Genomic DNA, 20,966 nt, shown 5'->3' with positions numbered 1-20,966 from the left:
TGTTGTAGCCTCTAGGTAGCTAGTTATGATGAGACCCATAGCATCCCGTGAAGCCTTGGCTTTGGGCTCTGCCTGCTTTCTGCCTTCTGGGGTAAGAACAGTGATGTTAACATAACTCATGGGTTTGAGAAGAGGGTTTTTATTAGACAGTGTTACAGGTTAGATTCACATGCTGAAGTCGTAACTGCTCCGTGTCTGAGAATGTAATCATGTTTGGAGATGGTCTTTAAAAGAGGTGGTGATGAGGATGGACCATATGGGATCTAATATAGATGCTGTTCTTATATGGAAAAATCAAGACACTGATACACAGAGAGAAGATTATGTGAGGACACAGAGCCAGATAGTAAAGCTAAGGAGAGAGGTTCCAGAGGAGCCAGTCTCTCTCACATCCTGGTCTCAGCCTTCCAACTTCCAGAATCGAGATGATCCATCTCTGTTGTGTAACTGGTTTGTGGTACTTTGTTATGGCAGCACCAGAAACTACTATAGGCAGCCAGCAAAGTTTCTTGAGTAGTATGCTTGGCAGAGAGTTCTAGGAACTGAGAGGATGAGTGGTGTGTGACCTCTGTGGACTATGCTGTGACCTTAGCCATTGGACTTCACAGTGTTCTTCCTAATCGTCTCCCTGTGTCTAGGGAAGCAGGCTAGCGAGTAAAGCTGTCAGAATCCTTAGCGTGGTAGTCAAAATCATTGTCCTCCACCCGTTGCAATGACTCAATAAAAGACATTCATGTTCAGGATGAGAGGAGATATCAATTGAAAGTTTGCTGGGTTGTAAAATTATGCACATTGATTATCCATCTTTAATAACATTTGCTTATCCACGGTCAGTGGAGAAAAATGGGCTCTTAGAGATTTAAAACCATGTCTTGCTGACATTCCAAGACGCTGGGAATAAGGATCTCTTTGAAAGTGGAAAGTAGCTAAAGGGTGTGGGACAGACACTTTTTGTTCTGTGGAACAGAAGGGAATCACAATTTGAGTTCCCTTCTTCGTTCTTCCCCTTTGGGAGGTGGGGATGCTGTGCAAGGCAAGAGAGCATCGTTGGTGGGAAAATGACTTTCCTTTGAGCCAGGTCCCCTTCAGTCACGTTGGTTTTGTCTTGGTGTGTATTAAGCCGTGCTGCCGAGGAAAGCTGGTCTGCCCTCTCACCTGCCCCTCCTTGGCACACCACTGGAGGAGGGGAAATCGTTTTGGTCTGTTGATACTTGCTATCTGTTAAAAATAGTGTGTTTGACTCTCTTCAGTTAGGAGGAAGGCAATATTTCTAGGTTCTGACACAGTTTGTTTTTAGTTGGAAGCCATGAAGACCATGAGACAGAAATCCCCAAATAACAGCTTTCTAGCCGAGTGTGAGAGTAGTGGGAGTGGGGAGGGGTTATTTATGAGCCACATTTGAAAATCGCAGCACAGCACACCCTAGGCTGGAATAAAAGCACACACTTTGGGGGTGTGTTTGGTTTCCTCCCAGTGACTCCAAAATCTTGCAAAGGCTGTAGAGACTGAGCTTGTGCTGGATCTGACTCATGCCAGCTTAGCTTGTGTTTGGGAATCTGATCAACAAAACAGCTGGCCTCCACACTGTCTTTGTACAGTGGGGTCCACACAACACTGCAATTGTGGGGAGAGTGTTGTTAGAACTCAAGAATGAAACTGCAGCCCCTGGGATGCCTCTGTGGGCCACAGCACTGGAAAAGGAAATATCCTGCTAGTGTTCCTTGTAATTGTGAAGAATCTAATAAAGGATATCAGTGCATGCTGGCACATTGTCGTTATCTGTGCTTCCTCTAAGGGGTGGAGCTTAATCTTTGGGGGGATTTGGCATATGTTGAATCCTTTTCAAAAAGACAAGGTTTTTTTTTTGAATGAAAATTTAAAAAAACATAACAAAAGAAAATAACAACAACAAAAACCCTTTCTCCTTTCCAGTCCCCTTTTTGGAACTGCCTTGACTTTTAGGTTTGTCTCTGATGGAGATTTGTAAAACTCATCCTAGGAGCTGAAAACCCAGAGGCTGACTGGATTCAGGGCTATGTTGCTTCTTTGTGCAGAAGGAGCTTGGGCTACCATGTGAATGTTGGGTGGGAAAGAGACTGGGTACTGGGCCGCCAGGAGGAAGCTGGGGAGGTGAGTTTGAAACAGCCCACAGTAGTTGGTGAAATCATCCTGTCCTGAGCTCATGCACATGTTAATTTTGGTAGCGTAGACTAATAGAGATTGCACGCACTGCTTCAAGTGGTCATGTATACTTTAGCCTTTTTAGTCCAAAGACGACTTTAGTGAAACAGGGGACTGATCAAATACTAAGGGTGACAGGCAGGAAGGACGGAGTGTGGTTCTTGCTACAACTGGAGATGCATCTAGAAGATGCAGGAAGCTCAATGAAGTTTGGGCAAGCCAGGAACCTTTGTTAGTTCAGACAATACAGTCACTTTTAGGCTGTATTCTTTTTGTTTTGTTTTCTCTTGGTTTGGGTTTGAGATAAGGTCTTTCTATTCAGTTTGGCTGGTTCTAAAACATATTGCACAACCTAGGCTGGCTTCAAGGTTGTGCTAATCCTGCCTCTGCCTCCCAAGTGCTAGGATTATATATGTACACCATTATACCTGGCTAGCTTGTGTCACTGATTATTTAGCACACTGAAAGCTTTCTCACTCATACCAGTGTTTCAAAGTGGATTATGCTGGGGTAAAGGGGCACACAACCACATGTTACTGGATCCACCCATGAAGTGCTCTGACTCAGTAGATCTGGGGTGCCAGAGAAGGCACATTTTTAACTGGATTCCAGGCAGAGCTGTTGCTACTGTCCCGAGGGCTGTTCTTTAAAAACTGCTGTATTCCCTGAATCATTTCTCGTCTACAAATGCTCTGTGTTTCCTGGCCAAACAGAAGGAATGGAACACATTTCTCTGTGGGCACTTTCCTGAATAAATATGCCCTACTGTAGGCTGGTTGCTGGGCTGAGAGAAGAAAATCAATCTCTCTCTCTCTCTCTCTCTCTCTCTCTCTCTCTCTCTCACACACACACACACACACACACACACACACACACACAACTTTTCATTTGTTTACACAGGATCTTATTATGTACCCTGTGACTGGCCTTGAACTAGCTAGCAATCCTCCTGCCTCAGCTCCCCTCTGCTGGAGTTAGAAGAGTGCTCTCCCACTCCAGATTCTCACTATCGTGTGCCGGTTGTTGGTTGTTCATTTAGCCTAGATTAAAAGAAGGTCGAAGCTTACATAGAAGGCTTTTAAGTCCTTTTCTCTGGGTCTTTTAAGGTCCCAAGTAAAGGTGGAGTCTACCGGGAACAGGTGTGTTTGGGTGCCTGGTGAGATATAATCTTTTAAACAGAGAGGAAACAATATAGTCATCATCAAAGCCAGAACGGAAACTTGCTGAAAGTTCATTCTGTGTAAGGAGTCTAAAGTATTGTTGCTTTTTCTGGAGAAAACAAAGTGAACTCAAGTGGAGCTGATGCCCATCCTCCCTCTCCCCCTCCCTCTCCCCTCCCCCTCTCTTTCCCCCTCCCTCTCCCCCTCCCTCTCCTCCTCCCTCTCCCCCCTCTCCCTCCCTCTCCCCCTCCCTTTCCCCCTCCCTTTCCCCCTCCCTCTCCCCCTCCCTCTCCCCCTCCCTCTCCCCTCCCTCTCTCCCTCCTTCCCCTCCTCCCTCTCCTCCTTCCTCTCCCCCTCCCTCTCCCTCTCCCTCTCCTCCTTCCTCTCCCCCTCACTCTCCCCTCCTCCCCTCCCTATTCTCCTCCCTGTCCCCCTCCTGCTGCTCCCTTGGTGCTCAGCTAATGAACATCAGTAACAGCTGCTCCTCTTTGTGGCTTGGGAAAGGGCTGATAAAATCCTGTGGTTTTATTTGTGACTTAAATCTTTTTTTTTTTTTTTTAACTCTTTGCTTTCTAAAAATGACTTGGTACTGATTTTCATCCTTAATACTTTGAAGAGTGTACATTGCTTTTCCAGCTTTTGATAATGGTCAAACCACTCAACATGTTTGGAATTTGTATTTGCCTTTCTTAAGTTTAAACTACAAAAATACATGTTAGTTCTTTTTCAAAAAGTAGCTGATTTTCCCCATGGGTTTTAAGAAATTGTTTTTTTATGTTTTTTTTCTTTTTCCTTCCCTCTTTTTTTTCCCCTCTTGGCTTGTATGGAGAGCCCAGGCTGTCCTTGATCTCATATGTACAACCAGGGATGATGACCTTCAACTCCTGATCTTTCTGCTTTGACCCCTTAGTGCTGAGGTTAGAGGTGTGGCCGCCGTACCCAGCTTTTAATGTTTGAGGTAAAATCCTGTCTCTTCTTCTGTCTTTGGTTCGTCCTCCTCTTGTTCCTCTTCTTCCTGTCTGCCTTACTTTCATTTCCCTCACTGTCAACACTGGGGATCAAGTCTAGGACTTCACACACACAAGGTTACTGCCCTACTGCTAAGCCATGTCCACACCCCTTACAAAAAAATACTCCTTTACATCAGCCTGTAGGGGGTGCTTTGCATTTAAACCACAGAACAAGGGCATAGCAGGTAATATACTCTTCCTCTTACAGAAGTGCCAGGGGGAGGTGGGAGAACCAAAACCAACCAGGCAACAGACTTCCTGTTCTTAGACCAGTGGTTCTCAACTCCCATGGGGATTGCCTACATATCAGATATCTATATTATGATTGTTACTTCATAACAGTAGCAAACTTATAGTTATGAAGTAGCAATAAGATACTTTTATGGTTAGGGGTCACCACAACATGAGGAGCTGTATTAAAGGGGTTGCAGCATTAGGAAGGTGGAGAGCTGTTACCTTAGATATGTCCTGCTGTGGGAAGGAGAGCATTTGAAGGTTTGGAGGGGCTGGAGAAGGGACTCCTGGGTTTACCATTTCATTTCAAATTTATTTATTTATTTATTTATGAATGAGTGTTTTGCCTGCATGACTGGTACCCAAGGAGGCTAGAAGAGTATCAGATCTCCTGGAAATGGAGTTTCTGGTGATTCTGAGCTTCCATCTTCCAACCTGTGTGTGTTGGGAACTGGTCAATGAGAATTGTTAACCTCCCAGCTTCTGCTCCAGCCTGGTCTTTTTATACCATGTGAAGGCTGCATTCTTCTGTTGCTCATCCCTCCTCCAAACAGACACTCAGCGAGAGGGGAAAAAACATAACTTTCAAGATGTACCTTGTATAGATACCTGAAAAACCAAAAGTAGATTTACACATAGCAAAAAAACTGAAAAAGTCTTATTCTCTGTCTCCACAGGTTAACTTTGTGGCTTGCCAGCTCTTCTCCTTGTCCGCTGCTTTCTGGTTCAGACTCTACTTACATCCTGGTAAAGCCAGCCCTGAGATCCGGCACACCTTGGCCACCCTTTTGGGCATCTATTTTGTTGTGTTTTGTTTTGGTTGGTGAGTATAAGACTCATAAATTCTAATTATTGTTTGGATGTTTTGTGATGTTATTCTTGGTAAGAAATCTGTGACATTGTAAAATACCTCATGTATTGAAAAGATTGATGAGACTGTGAATGTTGAAGAAACATTACTGTAAACTAATGGGGATATTGTAGGAGCCTTCACTCATGTTAAAGACTGGGACCAGCAGTGAGGCTAAGTGTTGAAAGTCTGCTCTTTTTTTTTTTTTTTTTTTTTTTAAATTCTTAAGACTAGATCTCTACAGACCTCCTTGAGTCATATAGATGGAATGCTATAAGGTTTAATTCTTCATAACAGGGGACCCTCCCTAATGTTTGCAGATGGTGTGTTTCTTGTCTTCCTGTTAGAGACTTGGTGTTAGTCCAAAGGTTTCAGTGCAGGTATTAGGGCTATGAGTCGTTCTCTAACAGATGTGAGATTTAACTTCGTGTAGACACCTGCTAACACCGGAAGATTGCAAATACCTAGGCAGTGACACTTCTTAGGGTACATTCTTTAGACACTAACATTTCTAGAAGTAACTCTTCAAGGAAACTGTGAATTTGGCGAAGGTACCAGAGTAATGCCACAAACCACTGGGAAAAGATGCATATTTCGAATCAGCCACTGTGTAAAAAAAAACCCTGGTATAACGGGAGTGGGATTTTGCTCCTGATACTTTGAAACTTAGAAAAGCAGCTTTCAGACTTAAAAACATGAAATCCACCCAAAAGAATTCTCTGTGGGTTTTCAATTTTATATGGATGTAAAACAGCTGTAAACATCCCCACTTACTGATTCCAGACATTCCCAGGGCTGTAACTGTAAACTGTATCCAGGTTTCCTGGTGTCTTTTTGAGATACAGTGTTCTGATTTTATAGAACAATAATTTGACTTATATTCTCTTGTGAGTTAATTGCTTGCTCTTTGGAATGGATGGATGGGAGTAGGGTATCCAGTAGGTCGGTCAGTATGTTTTTAGCATCTTTCCTTCCCTTTGTTTTTATATATCTTAAAGGTATGCTGTACATCTCTTTGTGCTGGTGTTGATGTGTTATGGGGTCATGGTCACTGCAAGTGTATCCAACATTCACAGGTAAGATCCTGGGATTGAGCAGTGTACTGGAAGAATTTTGGGATCTTCTGGGGGAAATGTTTTTTGCTTGTTCCCCGTAAGTAATGTGTGTCTGTGAGTCTCTAGGATGTAAGATAATGGGGAAGATAGGAATTTTCAGGGAAAAGGATATGGGAAAAAGATAAAAATCTTTACGTAAAAAAAAAGATACAAAGTGGGATTCAGTTGGAAGAAGGTTTATCTGTTTATCAAGCAGCCTCAAAGTGGGTCCATCTTAGACAGTCACCACACCAGAGTACTATACAGCTGTGGAAAGAAGTATACAGAGGAGGTACCGAATGACATGCTTGCATCTTAAAATGAATGTGTTGAATGAAGCCACCCTACTGTGTTTTAGAAAACACAAAGTAATCTATGATGGTAAGAGAATCAGAAGTTACCTGTCGTGGAGTGATGCTGGGCGATGGAGGAAAGGTCAGGAAAAGAAGTGTGCAGGGGTGATGGGAGGCAAAGTCCCGTCTCAGATTTGGGTACCATTTTCTGAGTGTTTGCATATATCAAAACTCATTAATGGTATTTTTTGAATATGGAAATGTATAACATATAGAAAAACCATTCAACAAGAAAGAATGAGGTTATGCTGTGATGTTTGCTTTTAAGGCACAGAAGTAGTTTAGTTCTTCCTTGAAGTCTGTAGGATCCCATGATCAGCAGATAGACTGGTGGTATGTTTTTTTTTTACAGTGTCTGTCTTTCCTGTGGTCTGTCTGAAATCTCAGTGTTGATTTTGCCTCTTGAGGACCCTAGAATATTACATTTGTTTGTTTTTTTCTTTTATTAATAAAATGTATTTGGGGGGGCTGGAGAGAAGCTTCACCCAAGTTCAGTCCCTATTATCCATGTGTGGTGCTCACACCTGCCTGTGACTCCACTTTCTGAGAAGCCAGCTTCCCCTTCTGGCCTCCATGGGCACCTGCATTCACATGCACACACAATTAAAAATGGAGTCACTCATTAAAGATTTATTTTTATTTATATTGTGTATGTGCATGTTTGAGTTTATGTATCCCACGTGCACATAGGTACCCGAGGAGGGCACAGGATCCCTGGGAACCGGGATTACAGGAGGTTACAAGCCCCATGATGCAGATTCTGGGAATCACACCTGGGTCTTCTGTCAGAGCAGCAAGAAATCTTAGTTGCTGAGTCGACACGTCAGCCTCTAGTGTATTTTGTAAACATAAAGACTTTTATCTTTTGCTTATGATGCATTTTCAGTGTTTAGAAAGATTCTTGGCACAGGCAAGAGTGAAGGCTCAGTAAGTATTTATGGAGGACATGGCCTGGGTGCTTTGAAAAGATACTTTCAGGCCATGTGCATTGTGCATTGGCATAGGCCTTTAATCCCGGTACTGGGGAGGCAGAAGCAGGTAGATTTCTGTGAGTTTGAGACCAGCCTGGTTTACATTATGAGTTCAAGACAGGGAGGGCTATGGAGGGAGGGAGGGAGGGAGGGAGAGAGAGAGAGAGAGAGAGAGAGAGAGAGAGAGAGAGAATGCTTGCACTTAATGTTTCTTTGTTCATGGCTTCCCTGAAAAGCTCCTTGATTAGTGAGGCCAACACCACACTTGTTAAAAACTATAATTTTGTAGTTATGAAAAATTTTTGGTTTTGGAGGAAAGTCTTTTATTTTTTAAGTAGACTTTTAAACTTCATAGTCTTCCAACTTTGTACCCAGATGAGCTGTTGGCAATGTGACTTCCAATCTCCCTTTCCTCAGGGCCTCTCCTTGAAAAGATAGTATCCTTCTTTCTGGAGGAATGTTAGGAAGTCCATTTTTTTTTTTTTTTTTAATTTGAGAAGGAAGAATTTGATAATTTCTTTATACAATATGTATAATGCTTACAAGAGCCTTAAAAAGAGTCGTGCTGTGGTGTGCGTGTGTTTGTGTGCGTGTGCGCACATGCATGTGCAAATGATTGCTGTCTTTTCTTAGACATGCTTTTAAATGACTAATGATGATATTACATTTTATAGGACATATTTTTTCCTTTACCTTTTTCCAATGTCACATTGTTTTTTCTTTTATTATTTTTTTTATCTCTAAACATTTTGGTGCAACATACTTTGGTCATATTGTTCCCCTGTCCCAGCTCCGCCCAGATCTCTGCTCCCACATCTTTACTTGATATTCTTTCCCTTAAACAGTCAAACAAAGCAGGAACCAAACCAAACCAAAACCAAAACCAAAACCAAACAAACAGAAGACCACATGGATTCCGTTTTGTGTTAGCTATTACTGGTATTCCTGAGCACACAGCCTGCCGCCCTAAGCATGTGGTTGATATACCAGTGTCTCCCACCAGTCATCAACTGCAGACAGCTTCTTGCTTAGGGGTGGCACTTTGCCAGTTACCTATCTGTGATAATCTGTCAGCTTTTCCTCATACTTACATGACACTGGTGGGGTGTGCTCTGGTTTTGAAAGAGTCAAAAACCTTATCTGAGCCCTTGTTCCATGGCAAGCCTAGGTTTCCATATTCCATTCCAGAGTCTGGGAATGGGGTGTTCTACCCTAGGTGGAGCTGAGCCGTTCACAGACAGCGACTTTCACCACAGCAGTGTTGTGGTAGCAGAAAGCTCTGCATTAGAGTGAAATGAGAGATGCCCAAACCCGTTCTTCCTCTTTCTGTTTGCTTGAATGGTTGCCAGTTTGCAGAAGTAGGGAGTGGTCCAGTTCCCAAAGGAAGAACTCTGTGAAGCTCTAAAATGTGTCCCAAAGTTGTTTCCTCTGAGTTGTTGCAGGGAGAGAACAAGAGGTTGGGGTTAGGAAATGTGAGATCAGGGTGGACAGGGGAGCCTCCCTTAGAGAGGGAAGCCTCCCTTAGAGAGGGGAGCCTCCCTTAGAGAGGGGAGCCTCCCTGTGGATTAGCTTTCCCTTACTCCCACGAGGGGTGGGGTCTGTAAAAGAGTGAATGATGGTTCCTTTTTTTCTTTTTAATTAAAAACAGTTTGTGATTATTTCTGTATGGTTATGGATAACTCTTGGTGTGTGTGTGTGTGTGTGTGGTGTGTAGGTGTATGTGTGTGATACATGCACAAGTGTTCATGCATGCATGGACCAGAGCAGAATATCAGGTATCTTCCTCTGGTTCTAGACACTTGAGACACTGTCTCTCACTGAAACTGGGAGCTCACTATTTTTTGTCTAGCCTCTCCTTCCCTCAGGCTTCCAGGATCTGCCTGTCTCTGCCTACAACTGCTAGGTTACAGTCAAGAACAGCCATGACCAGCTTTTTACATGGGAGCTGGGGTTTGAACTCAGGTCCATATGCTTGTACAGCAAGCGTCTTACCACACTGAGCCATCTTCTCAAGTCCCTTGAATGAGAATTCTGAGGACTATGAGTTTATGAACTGAATTGTTCTCCTTTTCATGTCCAGTGCTGAGAGTTCTATTTTGTGGTTGAGAAGAGATTCGGAGAGGTAGTATTGGCTGCTATCTGCAATGAACTCATTTCTGGCCTAGCTGTTACCCAGGGTGTTTTGAGACAGTTCTCAGGGTACAACCTCTGTTTCCATCCCAAGTTACAGTATTAGGCTAGAAACACAGGTGTCAACTTGTTCTTCTGGGACCAGCTTAAGCAGATCTTGTTTGTATCTTCCAGGATGCAGACCTTGGGTACTGGTGATATAGTTAATTGATTCTGGAGCCCTTGCTTTCTGCTACATCTTAGGCTAAGCCTTTTTTTAGTGTGCTGCATTATTCTTAGTACATAGTGATTAATATATCAGTTGATGCTTGATTTCATTGCTAACACAGTCCATCTAAAACAAGTGTGTAGGATATAGATTTTCTTTTATTGTTTGAATTGAGGAAATTAATGCTTATGTAAAGAAGTGCAGGTTGATTTTATATGTGTGTGTGTGTGTGTGTGTGTGTGTGTGTGTGTGTGTGTGTGTGTGTGTGTGTGTGTGTGTGTGTGTGTGTGTGTGTGTGTGTGTATGTGTATGACACCCAGCCAGGTCAACATGAGAACACTACCAACTGTCTTGCCCCAATCTCTGTCACACTCCTCTTTCCAAAAATAGCCACCCTGGCAGTTTCTCATACCACAGATTACTTTTATGAGTGCTGGGGTTTGCTCTCTTATTATTTGTGTTCACAAAATGTCTTTTCTGCACCACAGAGGATTCAGGTCCAGCCAGGGCAAGAATGCCCTGCCCTGGTTTGTTAGGATTCAGTACTGATGCCTGTTTTTGACAGCTGTGCTTTAATTACAACCACTGCATTGAATCTGTTTACCTTGTAAGCCAGGGAAAAAACAGGCTTACAGTGTGACTATAGTTGACCTGGTTCTAGAAGAGTCTATTGCCTTATGAATCTGCTTTCTACTTCTGTCTTGTGACCATGAACTCTCTAGAATGGAAAGGAATGGAAGCCAGGCGCAATGAGGGCTTCCTTCCTCTCTTCCTGCTCTAGCTGCTTTTGCCCTTGGGCATTGTCTTTGTTGACTGTCTTCATGCTTAGAAGGGATGTAGGATGGATCCAAGGTAAGGAAAGCCTTTTTGTATGGACTAGGTGGACTATTCTTTATCTAATGTGTTTTGGAAAGGAGTGTTTCCAGTTTTGAAGGCTTTAAGGTTTTGGATGACGAGCATAGAGCTCAATGGTTTGACTCTCGGAATCTGAAACCTCAAGGTTGGGAATATTTTGCAATCTGAATGTTTTTGAGGACCAACGTGACACTCATTCTTTTTTATTCTCTCTTTTATTGAGGAACATTTTTCATTCGAGAACATTTTGGATCTTGAAGTTTTTGGTTAAGGCTATTCGACACTTACTGTTTTCCTTTCTTCTTTCTGGTGATGCAGAGTGGCAGGCTCAGGTCTTTGTGCACAGTTGGCAAATGCCCAACCACTGCTTTTCAGCTGGAGCATCGTCCTCCGTAACTAGGATGGAAGAGAACCTAATGTTGTGTAATGCTTTATAGGACTCTTTGTGCTCACTATCTGGGTATACTCCTTTCTTTACTACTCCCTGGGTTGACCTAGAATTCATGAGTTATTTTAATGTGAACATGTGAATTTCAGTACAATTTAATGTCAGAATATTCATCTTCCCTGGTTTATGACATATGTTAGAAGTTAAAGCTTTTGGATTTATGTCTCTCTATCTGTTGGGTTCCTGAGACATTTAAAATGGTAAACGTATTCATTTCTACAATAGTCACTGATACCCTCCCTGCCCCCAATCCATGTGTCAGGCTGAGGGCTGAGATGCTTAAAATTCCAGTGAGTTTGGGAAGCAGACATCCATGTGGATGACTTTAATTTATTAGTGTTCTGTATTAGCAGAATTCAAACAGCTAAGCAGTGACTTGTGCTGGGCTCGGGGAACAGGTGTGGTGTGAGAGGGTGGATGCTCTAGAAAAGCGAGGCCATTAGAATATGCATACATATCCAGACATGATGGTGTATGATTTTAATCCCAGCACTTGGAAGGCAGAGGCAGAAGCAAGTGGCTCTCTGTGAGTTCCAGGCCAATCTGGTATACATAGAATGAGTTCCAGGCCAGTTACAGTTACAAAGTTACATGGTGAGACACTGTGCAAACACACACACACACACACACACACACACACACACAAGAGGGGGAGGGGAAAGAGAGCAGAGAGAGAGACAAAGACAGAGACATAGAGACACAGAGAGACAGAAAGAGACACAGACAGACAGACATAACATGTAACAAAGGGGCTTTATTAGATTGGCTTACATGATAGAAGCTGAGTACGACAATAGCTGTCTGTAGAAAGTCAGAACCCTGTAGTTCCTTAGTCCAGGAATTTTGACATCTCAGTAGTCATTATCTGGCACTAAAGCCTGGAGCTCTTTGGGTACTGAGCCCACATTGGAAGGCTGAAGAAGCTAGAGTCTGATGATAACTGCCCATGCTCAGAAGTAGGACTGGAGAGATGGCCCAGCAGTTAAGATCACCGGCTGCTTTTCCAGAGGACCCAGGTTCAATTCCCAGCACTTCCATGGTGGCTCACAACTGCCTGTAATGCTAGTTCCAGAGAATCTGATGCTGTCTTTTGTTCTGAGTGGACACTGTACACACTTGGTGCACAGATCTTTTTGCTGCTAAAGCTGTAGTCTGGGTAAGAAAAGACAAAGGGCTCAGTGGAGTGGGAGGAAGGGGAGGGAGATGGGATAGACAAGGATGTGGCTGGACCATTCAAGACTTTGTGAGCAATCATTTGCAGAGGGTGTGTGTGTGTGTGTGTGTGTGTGTGTGTGTGTGAGAGAGAGAGAGAGAGAGAGAGAGAGAGAGAGAGAGAGAGAGAGAGAGAACAAAGAGCATTTACTGAGCACCTTACTGTCTTGCACATTAATCCGGTCCCTTGTGTTTTGGATTTCAGGTATTCCTTTTTTGTAGCAATGGGCTACCTTACGATATGCCACATCAGCCGCATATACATCTTCCACTATGGAATTCTCACTACAGATTTTTCTGGGTGAGTATCTTAATTGGGAGGGGGGTGTGTTTGACTGAAGACCTTGACTAGGTCTCTCCGGGTCTATAAACACCAAGTACACATTAAGGATAATCATGCCCCGCTAAATCACAGCGAGACACTGCGGTAATGAAGGTGAGGTTGAAAATGTACTTGTTCTATACTGTTAACTTCGTACAGTCATAAGCAGGTCACAGAAGGAAGCAAGAAGGTCCAACCCAGGAGCCTCAGAGCCCTCCCATTTCCCTTTTCAGTCTTATTGGAACAGAGTTAGGCACGTGATTATGCCTTGTCTGCAGTCTCTTTTGTTAATACAGTGGCAGGGTGGAGTAGTTGTACATATGGCCTGCAAACACTAAAGCCTATACTGTGCTTCTGGTCTTAGTGTTTCTATTGCTGCAGTGAAACACCATGACCAGAAAGCAGGTTATTGAGGAAAAGGTTTGTTTGGCTTACACTTCCAAATCACAGTTCATCCTCAGAGAAAGTCAGGACAGGAACTCAAGCAGGATAGGAACCTGGAGACAGGAGCTCTGATGTACAGGTCATGGAGGGGGTGCTGCTTACTGGGTACTCACTATGATTTTCTCAGCCTCCTTTCTTATAGAAGCAGGGCCACCAGCTCAGGGATGGTATCACCCATAATGGACTGGGCCCTCTTCCATCAGTCACTAAATCAGTATGACTGGGGACTGGAATGTGACTCACTAGTGGGCTCAATGAGAAGCCCATACAGAGGTATACCTGTGAGTGCCAGGCATGCAATTATCTGCAAAGGTGTGGAAAGCCTGCAGCCTGGAGCAAGCGTGCTGTCTTTTGAATAATTTGAGGATCTCGAGTGTATGGATGGTACAGCTTTCATGAATACATGCAGTTCAAGCATAGATGCTAGGTCAGCTGGGTGATGATGCCTGGAATACAGTCCTGTAACACATTGCAGCTCATTCCCGGGAACTTGTAAGTTGGGTCACAAAGTTGTCCCAACACAAGCAGGCTCTGGAAGGCAAATGTGCCTTGTTTAAGGAACTGCTATATTTAAATCTCCAGGATCACCATCTTGTCACAGACTCTCTGTTCATTGGATCTTCCTACCTCTGCGCCCCCGACAACTTTCTGCTTCCCGCTTCACCTGTGCGTGTCTGTCTTGTCCTCAAACCATGAAATGCTTCCTCAATTATCCTGAAACCAGTTCACACCCTTACTTTTACTTTTTAATGATGTGTGTTGTTTGTAAACTATGGAAAATAAAGGAGCAACGAAGACAATAAAATAGCCAGGATGTTTCGGCATTAAAAGTAGCCTTTAAGGACTGGAGAGATGGCTCAGTGGTTAAGAGCACTGACTGCTCTTTCAGAAGACCAGGCACACACAGTTGATTCCTGCCACCCACACAGCAGCTAGCAAATATTTATAACTGCTGTTCCAGTGGATCTGATGCCCTCTTCTGGCCCCATAGGCCATCAGACACATACATGGTATACAGATATACACACAAGCAAAACATCCATCTATATAAAAAATAAAAATAAATAAATATGTTTTAAAATTAGGCTTTTAGTGGGAACACAACTGCTTGTAGAGTTTATTCATGTTTTGGTTTCACTGGGGCGTCCTACTAAGATGGGTTCTAGGCACTTAATATGTGCTTCACAAATGAACGTACAAAATATTTCAGCTCAGGCTGGAGAGACAGCTCAGCAGTTAAGTACACTGGCTGTACTTCCAGAGGACCTGGGTATGATTCCCAGCACCCAGCCACACAGCAGCTCACACATATGGAACTCCAGTCTCGGGGGGATCATATGCTCTACTCTGGACTCCTTGGGCACCAGGCTTGCACCTGGTACATGGAAATACATGCAAGAAAAGCATCATATATATATAATAATAATAATAGAAAACCCTTCAGCCCATTTTCCAATGTTTTTAGGAGACTAGTAGATAGCCCCATTATATATAGCAGTTGGGATATTAACCAAATATCATGAGTACAGCTTTGTTTTTCCTCTGCCCCTTCCAGTTGCCCGCAGCCTCCCCTCTGATCCAGACCCATCCTCTCCCTGTCTCACACTAGAAAACAAACAGGCTTCTAACGGATAACAACAATGCAACATAACATATAAGATAAAACAAAACAAAACCCAACACATTAGAACTGCAAACAAACAGAAGGAAAAGAACCCAAGAGAAGACGCATAAATAGAGATCCACTCGTTCACACACTCAGGAATCCTATTAAAACATGAAACCATAAGCCATAATGTTCTGCAAAGGACGTTCTTTCTGTCTCCTCTTCCACAGTATTTCCTGGGTCCTGACGATTTGATAGAGAAATTCCACTTAGGGTTGAGTGTTGAACAAATAGTTTTTACTTCAAAATATATATCACATATTTCTTGTATATATCTTTTAAGGCAGAAGTGTCCATACCTTGATGTATGCAGCAATTTAGTGCTACCAACAGGGCAGGCACAGTGTCAGCAGCCTGGACATTACCAAACTCACTAAATTGTCATTATACTGGGCCATGCCAGGTCTGAGATTCCTTGCAAGGCTGGGTACCTTGCAAGTCTCTGTCTATTCTTGCCAGAGGGATGGTCTACGAAGTGGGTAGTGACCCAGAATTGTCACACTCTTCTCTCCCTTGGTGTCATCTCCTACCCATATTATGTGGTTAATAAAAGTTTAGGGTCTGCACTTGCTGGTTTAGTTCAGTCCTTCAGGCTTGGACTAATCCTTTAGCCTTGAAACTTGGTTATTACAAAATACCTAACAAAAGACCACTTTGTCACTTCCATGCCCTGATGGCCACCCTCTATAGCTTCTCCATTTGACCCCTGACCCCTGTCCCTGTCATGCAGTAGTCTGGGTAGCAAGAGAATTGTCGCCTAGGTGTCACTGGCTGGGGTTGCCATTGCTTGTTAATCATATTATACCAAGTCCATTTATATAGACAGCAAGTTCTATAGCTGATAGCTGTGGGCACTTTTATCAGTTATGAGTGTCTGTAAAAGAAGTTGTAAATTCTTGCTAGCCTGTATAAGAGACACACAGTCCAGGTATTTTAGTTACAAGCTGTAAGCCTAGATTGGGCAGATTTTGTAGCTCTTCTAGTTTACATCCCAGCTGTATGTCCCTTGATATTTGCTGTTTCTCCTGGCCATGTGCTCATGGTCCATCTCCTTTTATGGTGGCTTCCTCCTCATTTTTTCTCTCTCTCTCTCCCTCCCCTCCCTACCTGCAATGCGCAGCCAGAAAACTGAAAATGTGCCTACCTCTATTTACTGCCCAATCAGAGGCTTTAGCCTTTTATTGATCAATTAACTTGGGAAGCAAGGAATGTACTATCATTTGGTGTACATGAGGATCTCCTGATCAGTGGGCAACCAGATCTTGAGGGTCAGTATTTAGCATTTGAACACATAGACGTACCAGACCAACCCCCTACATGTGTCTTCTGTGATTTCTACCCTGCTTTATTCCAGTTGTGTTTATGTATGTTAGAGCTCTCCAGGGAAACTGAACAACAGGGGATAACTATGTGTTTGTGACTGTGTGTGTGTGCATGTGTGCATTGGTGTGTGTGTGTGTGTATGAGCATACACATGCATACACACATATATTAAGGGATTTATTAAGATAATTGTCTCATGTTATTGTGAAGACCAAGAAGTCGCACCTGAAGTTGTAAGTCCCAGGCTGAGGCTGATGGTAGTCAGGCTCAGGGGCTGCTGCTGTATCTCAGAGCCTGTGCAGGCTAGTTTATGTCAACTTGACCCAAGCTGGAGTCAGTGGAGAGGAGAAAGGCTCAACTGAGAAAGTGCCTCTGTAAGATCAGGCTGTAGGCAGGCTGTAGAGCAGTTTCTTAATACATGATTGATGTGGGAGAGTCCAGCTAATTGTGGGTGGAGACACCTTTGGGAAGATCATCTTGGCTTCTATAACAAAGCAGGCTGGACAAGCTATGGAGAGCAAGCCAGTAAGCTGCACCCCTCCGTGGCCTCTGCATCAGCTCCTGCCTCCAGGTTCCTGCTCTACTTGAGTTCCTGTGCTGACTTCCTTTGATGATGAACATCAATATGGAAATGTAAGCCAAATAAACCCTTTCCTCCACTAGTTGGTTTTGGTGTCTTATCATAGCAATAGAATCCCTGACTGAGTCAGAGACTAAGGCCCAAGAGCTTGGAGTTCAGATGTCTGAAGGAAGAAGATGGATGTTGCAGCACAGAATTAGAAGGAGAATTCACACCTGACTCTCCTGGCTAGGCCTTCCGTTTCCTTGACAATTTCACTAGGGATCCTAGTGAGGGTAGGGCTTCTTCACTTACACTTCTGATTCTCAACACCCTCATACACATATCCAAAAGGAAGATCATCCTTTAATGTAATCAAGTTGGCACCTAAAATGAACTATCTCAGTTTACATAGAAGCTGAGTATATATACACTCATATATAAATATGTGTGTATATGTGTAAATGAAAATAAATAAATGTGGATATATTGATATGAAACCAGAGATAGTAGTTTGTTTGAAACCAGCTTTGGGACTTTGGAAAGCCACCGAAGGAAGTTTAGTACATTAAAGATAATGACTGTTGAATTTAATGTGGACGAGGCTGTTTGGGAGCATTGGAGAATGCTGCAAATATCAAGGGTTCTTTGTTCAGATTACTTTGCAAACACCCTTTATTTTAAACCTCCCTCTAGCATGATTTTATGCTAGAGGAAATGACCCTAGAGATATCAGGTGGGGTTTATGCAAGAGCTGCCATTGTGCAGGAGAGCTACAAGCCAAGGAAAGGCCTTGGTCCTACATCAAAGGCTCCTTCATTCAGTATTCAGCAGACATAGACTGGGAAGTCTGTGTATAGCAGGCACAGATGAGACACAGAAATGGGCACAGCTGCAGAATGACTGTGCTCTCATAATCCAGACCATGTAGAAATCTAACATGTAGCCATGTCCAGATCGCATGTGTCCTTCCCAAACTCCTGTCCACTCCGCCTCGGGCTCCATCCTCATTTCCAAATAGCATCTTTGTAGATGTGACCAATCAAGATGGGGTGACCATGAGTTAATGCTGCTTTAGATGCAGTCTGGCTGGTGCCTTGGTAAGAGGGTCTGGGTAGGTAGACCCAGTCACACACAGAGGGGAGATGACGGTGTGAAGGTGGAGGTAGAAACCAGAGGTGTAGCCTGAGTCCCAGCGAGGGTGAGAATTGTTGTCAACCAGCAGAAGTCAGGAAGAAGTTTGGGGCAGATTGCCCTGCTGAGCCTCCAGAAAGTGCCACCACTGTGCGCATCTGGTTAGCTTTTGTTGAGAAGCATGAATTTAAAAATTGGAACCCAAGTTTTGTTTTTGTAAACCATCCGGCGTGTGACAATTTGTCCTAGCAGCTTTAAGCAACTCATATGCATTGACTCATGGTTCTTTAGCTTTTGATGGATCAACACACATCTCCTGTCAATTCACTTCACCATTGACTGGGATGTTCTTATGCCTCCTCCCTCATTTGTCTTGTTAGCATCCTAAATTTTTCTCCTTTTCTTTTTCTTTCTCTGCCCCGCCCTATCCCACCCCAGACAGTCTTGCTGTGTATTCCAGGTTGGTTTCTTCTCCATAGCATAAACTGGGCTTGAACTCTCAGATATATGTTGGGTTTATGGGTATGCATCATACATTCGGCATCATTTGCTTTATTTTTAGTATGGTCAAATCATGGAAAGTTACTAGAAGAGGAAGTTTAAGGGCATTTGGGGAAAATAGTCACGGGCTTACACCACAGGGCTGATGCTGTGTTTGCTTACAAGGAAGGTGCAAATTAGCTCCTGCCTCTTTCTGCAGGCAGAGTCTTGGTGAATTTCCTTAAGTGGTGTGTATTTTGTGGCTTCTTTTCTTTTCTTTTTTTAAAATTTCCTGTAAGAAATCTCTGAAGGTTACACACAAAACTGGCGAGTGTTCAGCATGCAGGTAAATGCTTAGGAAGCAGAAACAGAGGGCGTGCCTCCTGTTTGGAGGTTGTCCCTGACTTGGTTTTCTGATGGCTAAGTAGCAATGCTGTCTACTACATGGAGGTTTGTTTGTTTCTATTTTTCGTTTGTTTATTTATTTTGAGAAATTTTCTTTGTATCCCTGGCTGTCCTGGAACTCATTCAGTAAGACCAGGGTGGCCTCAAACTCAGAGAGTCACCTGCCTCTGCCTTCCAAGTGCTGGGATTAAAGGTGTACACAACCATTCTGTCTTGTTAACATTTATTTATTCATATTTTCCTTTTCCTTTTAAAATGAAAATGGCAGTTATAAACCTATCTTCCTGGCTAATGTCCATCAACATAAATGGAGAAGTACTCCCCATCCTGAAATTGACAAAGGGTTTCAATCACAAATTGACAATTACAGGGAATCTTTACCAATGTTAATTCTTTTTAAAAATGATCAACATTATTACTTTTTAAATATTAAAAATATTTTGTACTTATTTAGGTTGTGTGTGTGTGTGTGTGTGTGTGTGTGTGTGCATTTGTACATGTACAGGGCACAGCACCTGTGTTGGAGGTCAGAGGATATGCTGTGTGAGTCCTGAGGAATGAACTCAGGTCCTCAGGCTTGGTGGCAGTCACTTTACTGGATGAACCATCTCACTGGCCCAGAATGCTGGTTCTTACTGTAAATATGTGGCAGCCACAAGCTTCCTTTTACAACGGAGTTGACTTAACCTTGCTATTTCTTTCAGTTGAAATATGGTGTTTCAGACTTGGTCATGAGATAAAGTTTCAGATCTTCGTCGCAAAGCAGCTGGCTGTGAGAGCATCTGTCTAGTGAGCAGGACTCCTAGTGCTTAGCTCTCTTTATTGTACCATTAGTGTAAGAGGACAGACAGGCATTTAGTGAGATTGGATGTGATTAGTGTCAGAACGTATATGGATATCTTTAATTTGGGTGAACATATGCACTTAGACTTTAGGTTATTTCAAGACTTGAGAATTTGTTTATCATTCAAAAGTAATCAAGTCGCTGTGGGCTGAACCTGGAAAGAAAACACACATGATGGACGATGTACTTCGTCAGGGCTGCTAATGGAATTTAAATCGATACATGTGTTAATAGCTGTGAATATCTTCATGTTTTCTCTGTGAATGTGGCTACAGAAGGCATTAGAATATACACCCCTCTCCCTGGGGGAGCTCTGCAATTGTAGAAAAGCTGATGTTTTTAAAGCTTATTGTAGTGAATTGATTCTTCATTTTGCTCTCACAGAAGGGTGCAAAGGAAGTTATTTTTTTCTGAGGGCAGCAGCCAGAAGAACTCTTACTTCTTTTTTCCAGTCCAGGCTAGATCCAGGCAGATAATTTCCCCCCTCATGTTGGCAATTCAGGTCGCCCAAAGTGTTTTTGAAAACATGGAATGTGAACTCTCTCACACTGCCGGTGGGAATATAAATACATCTAACACTTCTGGAAGGCAAGTTTCAAAAAAGAATTTCCTTTGAAGTTCATATTCTATAATAGGCGAAATTAATAGGAATTGAATTACGGTAAGGAAATACATTTATTCAGGAGTTTTAGCTATTTTCATTAATAGGGAAAAACTGGTAGTATCTTAAATGGTCTAAAAAAATCTGAACAATTAAATCAGAGAGCTAATTAATGCTGCCATTGGTAATGAGGTTTTAAAGCTAGGTATAATGGCTCACCTCAGCAGTCCCAGCTCTCAGGAGGTTAAGGCAGGAGGATTATCCTGAGTTGGAGGGCAGAGTTGGCTACAGAGTGAGACACTATCTCACCCCCCTCTCCCCAAAAGAAGCAGAGGAAGAAGAAAATGTTTATTAAAGCATGTAAGATGAATCTTTTTCTTTCTCTGAACCTGGGTATCTGTAGAGAGGCAATGGGAAGAAATGGCAAACATGAGACGGCCTCTTCCTAGAGGGCCCATTACTAGTGATGTTATAATTGTTTT

General features: G+C 43.0%; 1 protein-coding gene across 4 annotated transcripts in view; it reads left to right on the top strand.

The window, feature by feature from the left end:
* Mboat1 (membrane bound glycerophospholipid O-acyltransferase 1) overlaps positions 1–20,966 on the top strand; it is a 103,022-nt gene that overhangs the window by 47,731 nt on the left and 34,325 nt on the right. For all 4 annotated transcript variants that reach the window (XM_076939211.1, XM_034510637.2, XM_076939212.1 and 1 more), the window contains exons 2-4: positions 5,263–5,408; positions 6,434–6,511; positions 12,912–13,007. In XM_076939211.1, the coding sequence (XP_076795326.1) occupies positions 5,263–5,408; positions 6,434–6,511; positions 12,912–13,007 (320 nt within the window). The remainder of the gene's footprint in view (positions 1–5,262; positions 5,409–6,433; positions 6,512–12,911; positions 13,008–20,966) is intronic.

The sequence above is a fragment of the Arvicanthis niloticus genome, chromosome 8 (assembly GCF_011762505.2).
Source record: "Arvicanthis niloticus isolate mArvNil1 chromosome 8, mArvNil1.pat.X, whole genome shotgun sequence".
NCBI lineage: Eukaryota > Metazoa > Chordata > Mammalia > Rodentia > Muridae > Arvicanthis > Arvicanthis niloticus.
This window is presented reverse-complemented; position numbering and strand designations above follow the sequence as displayed.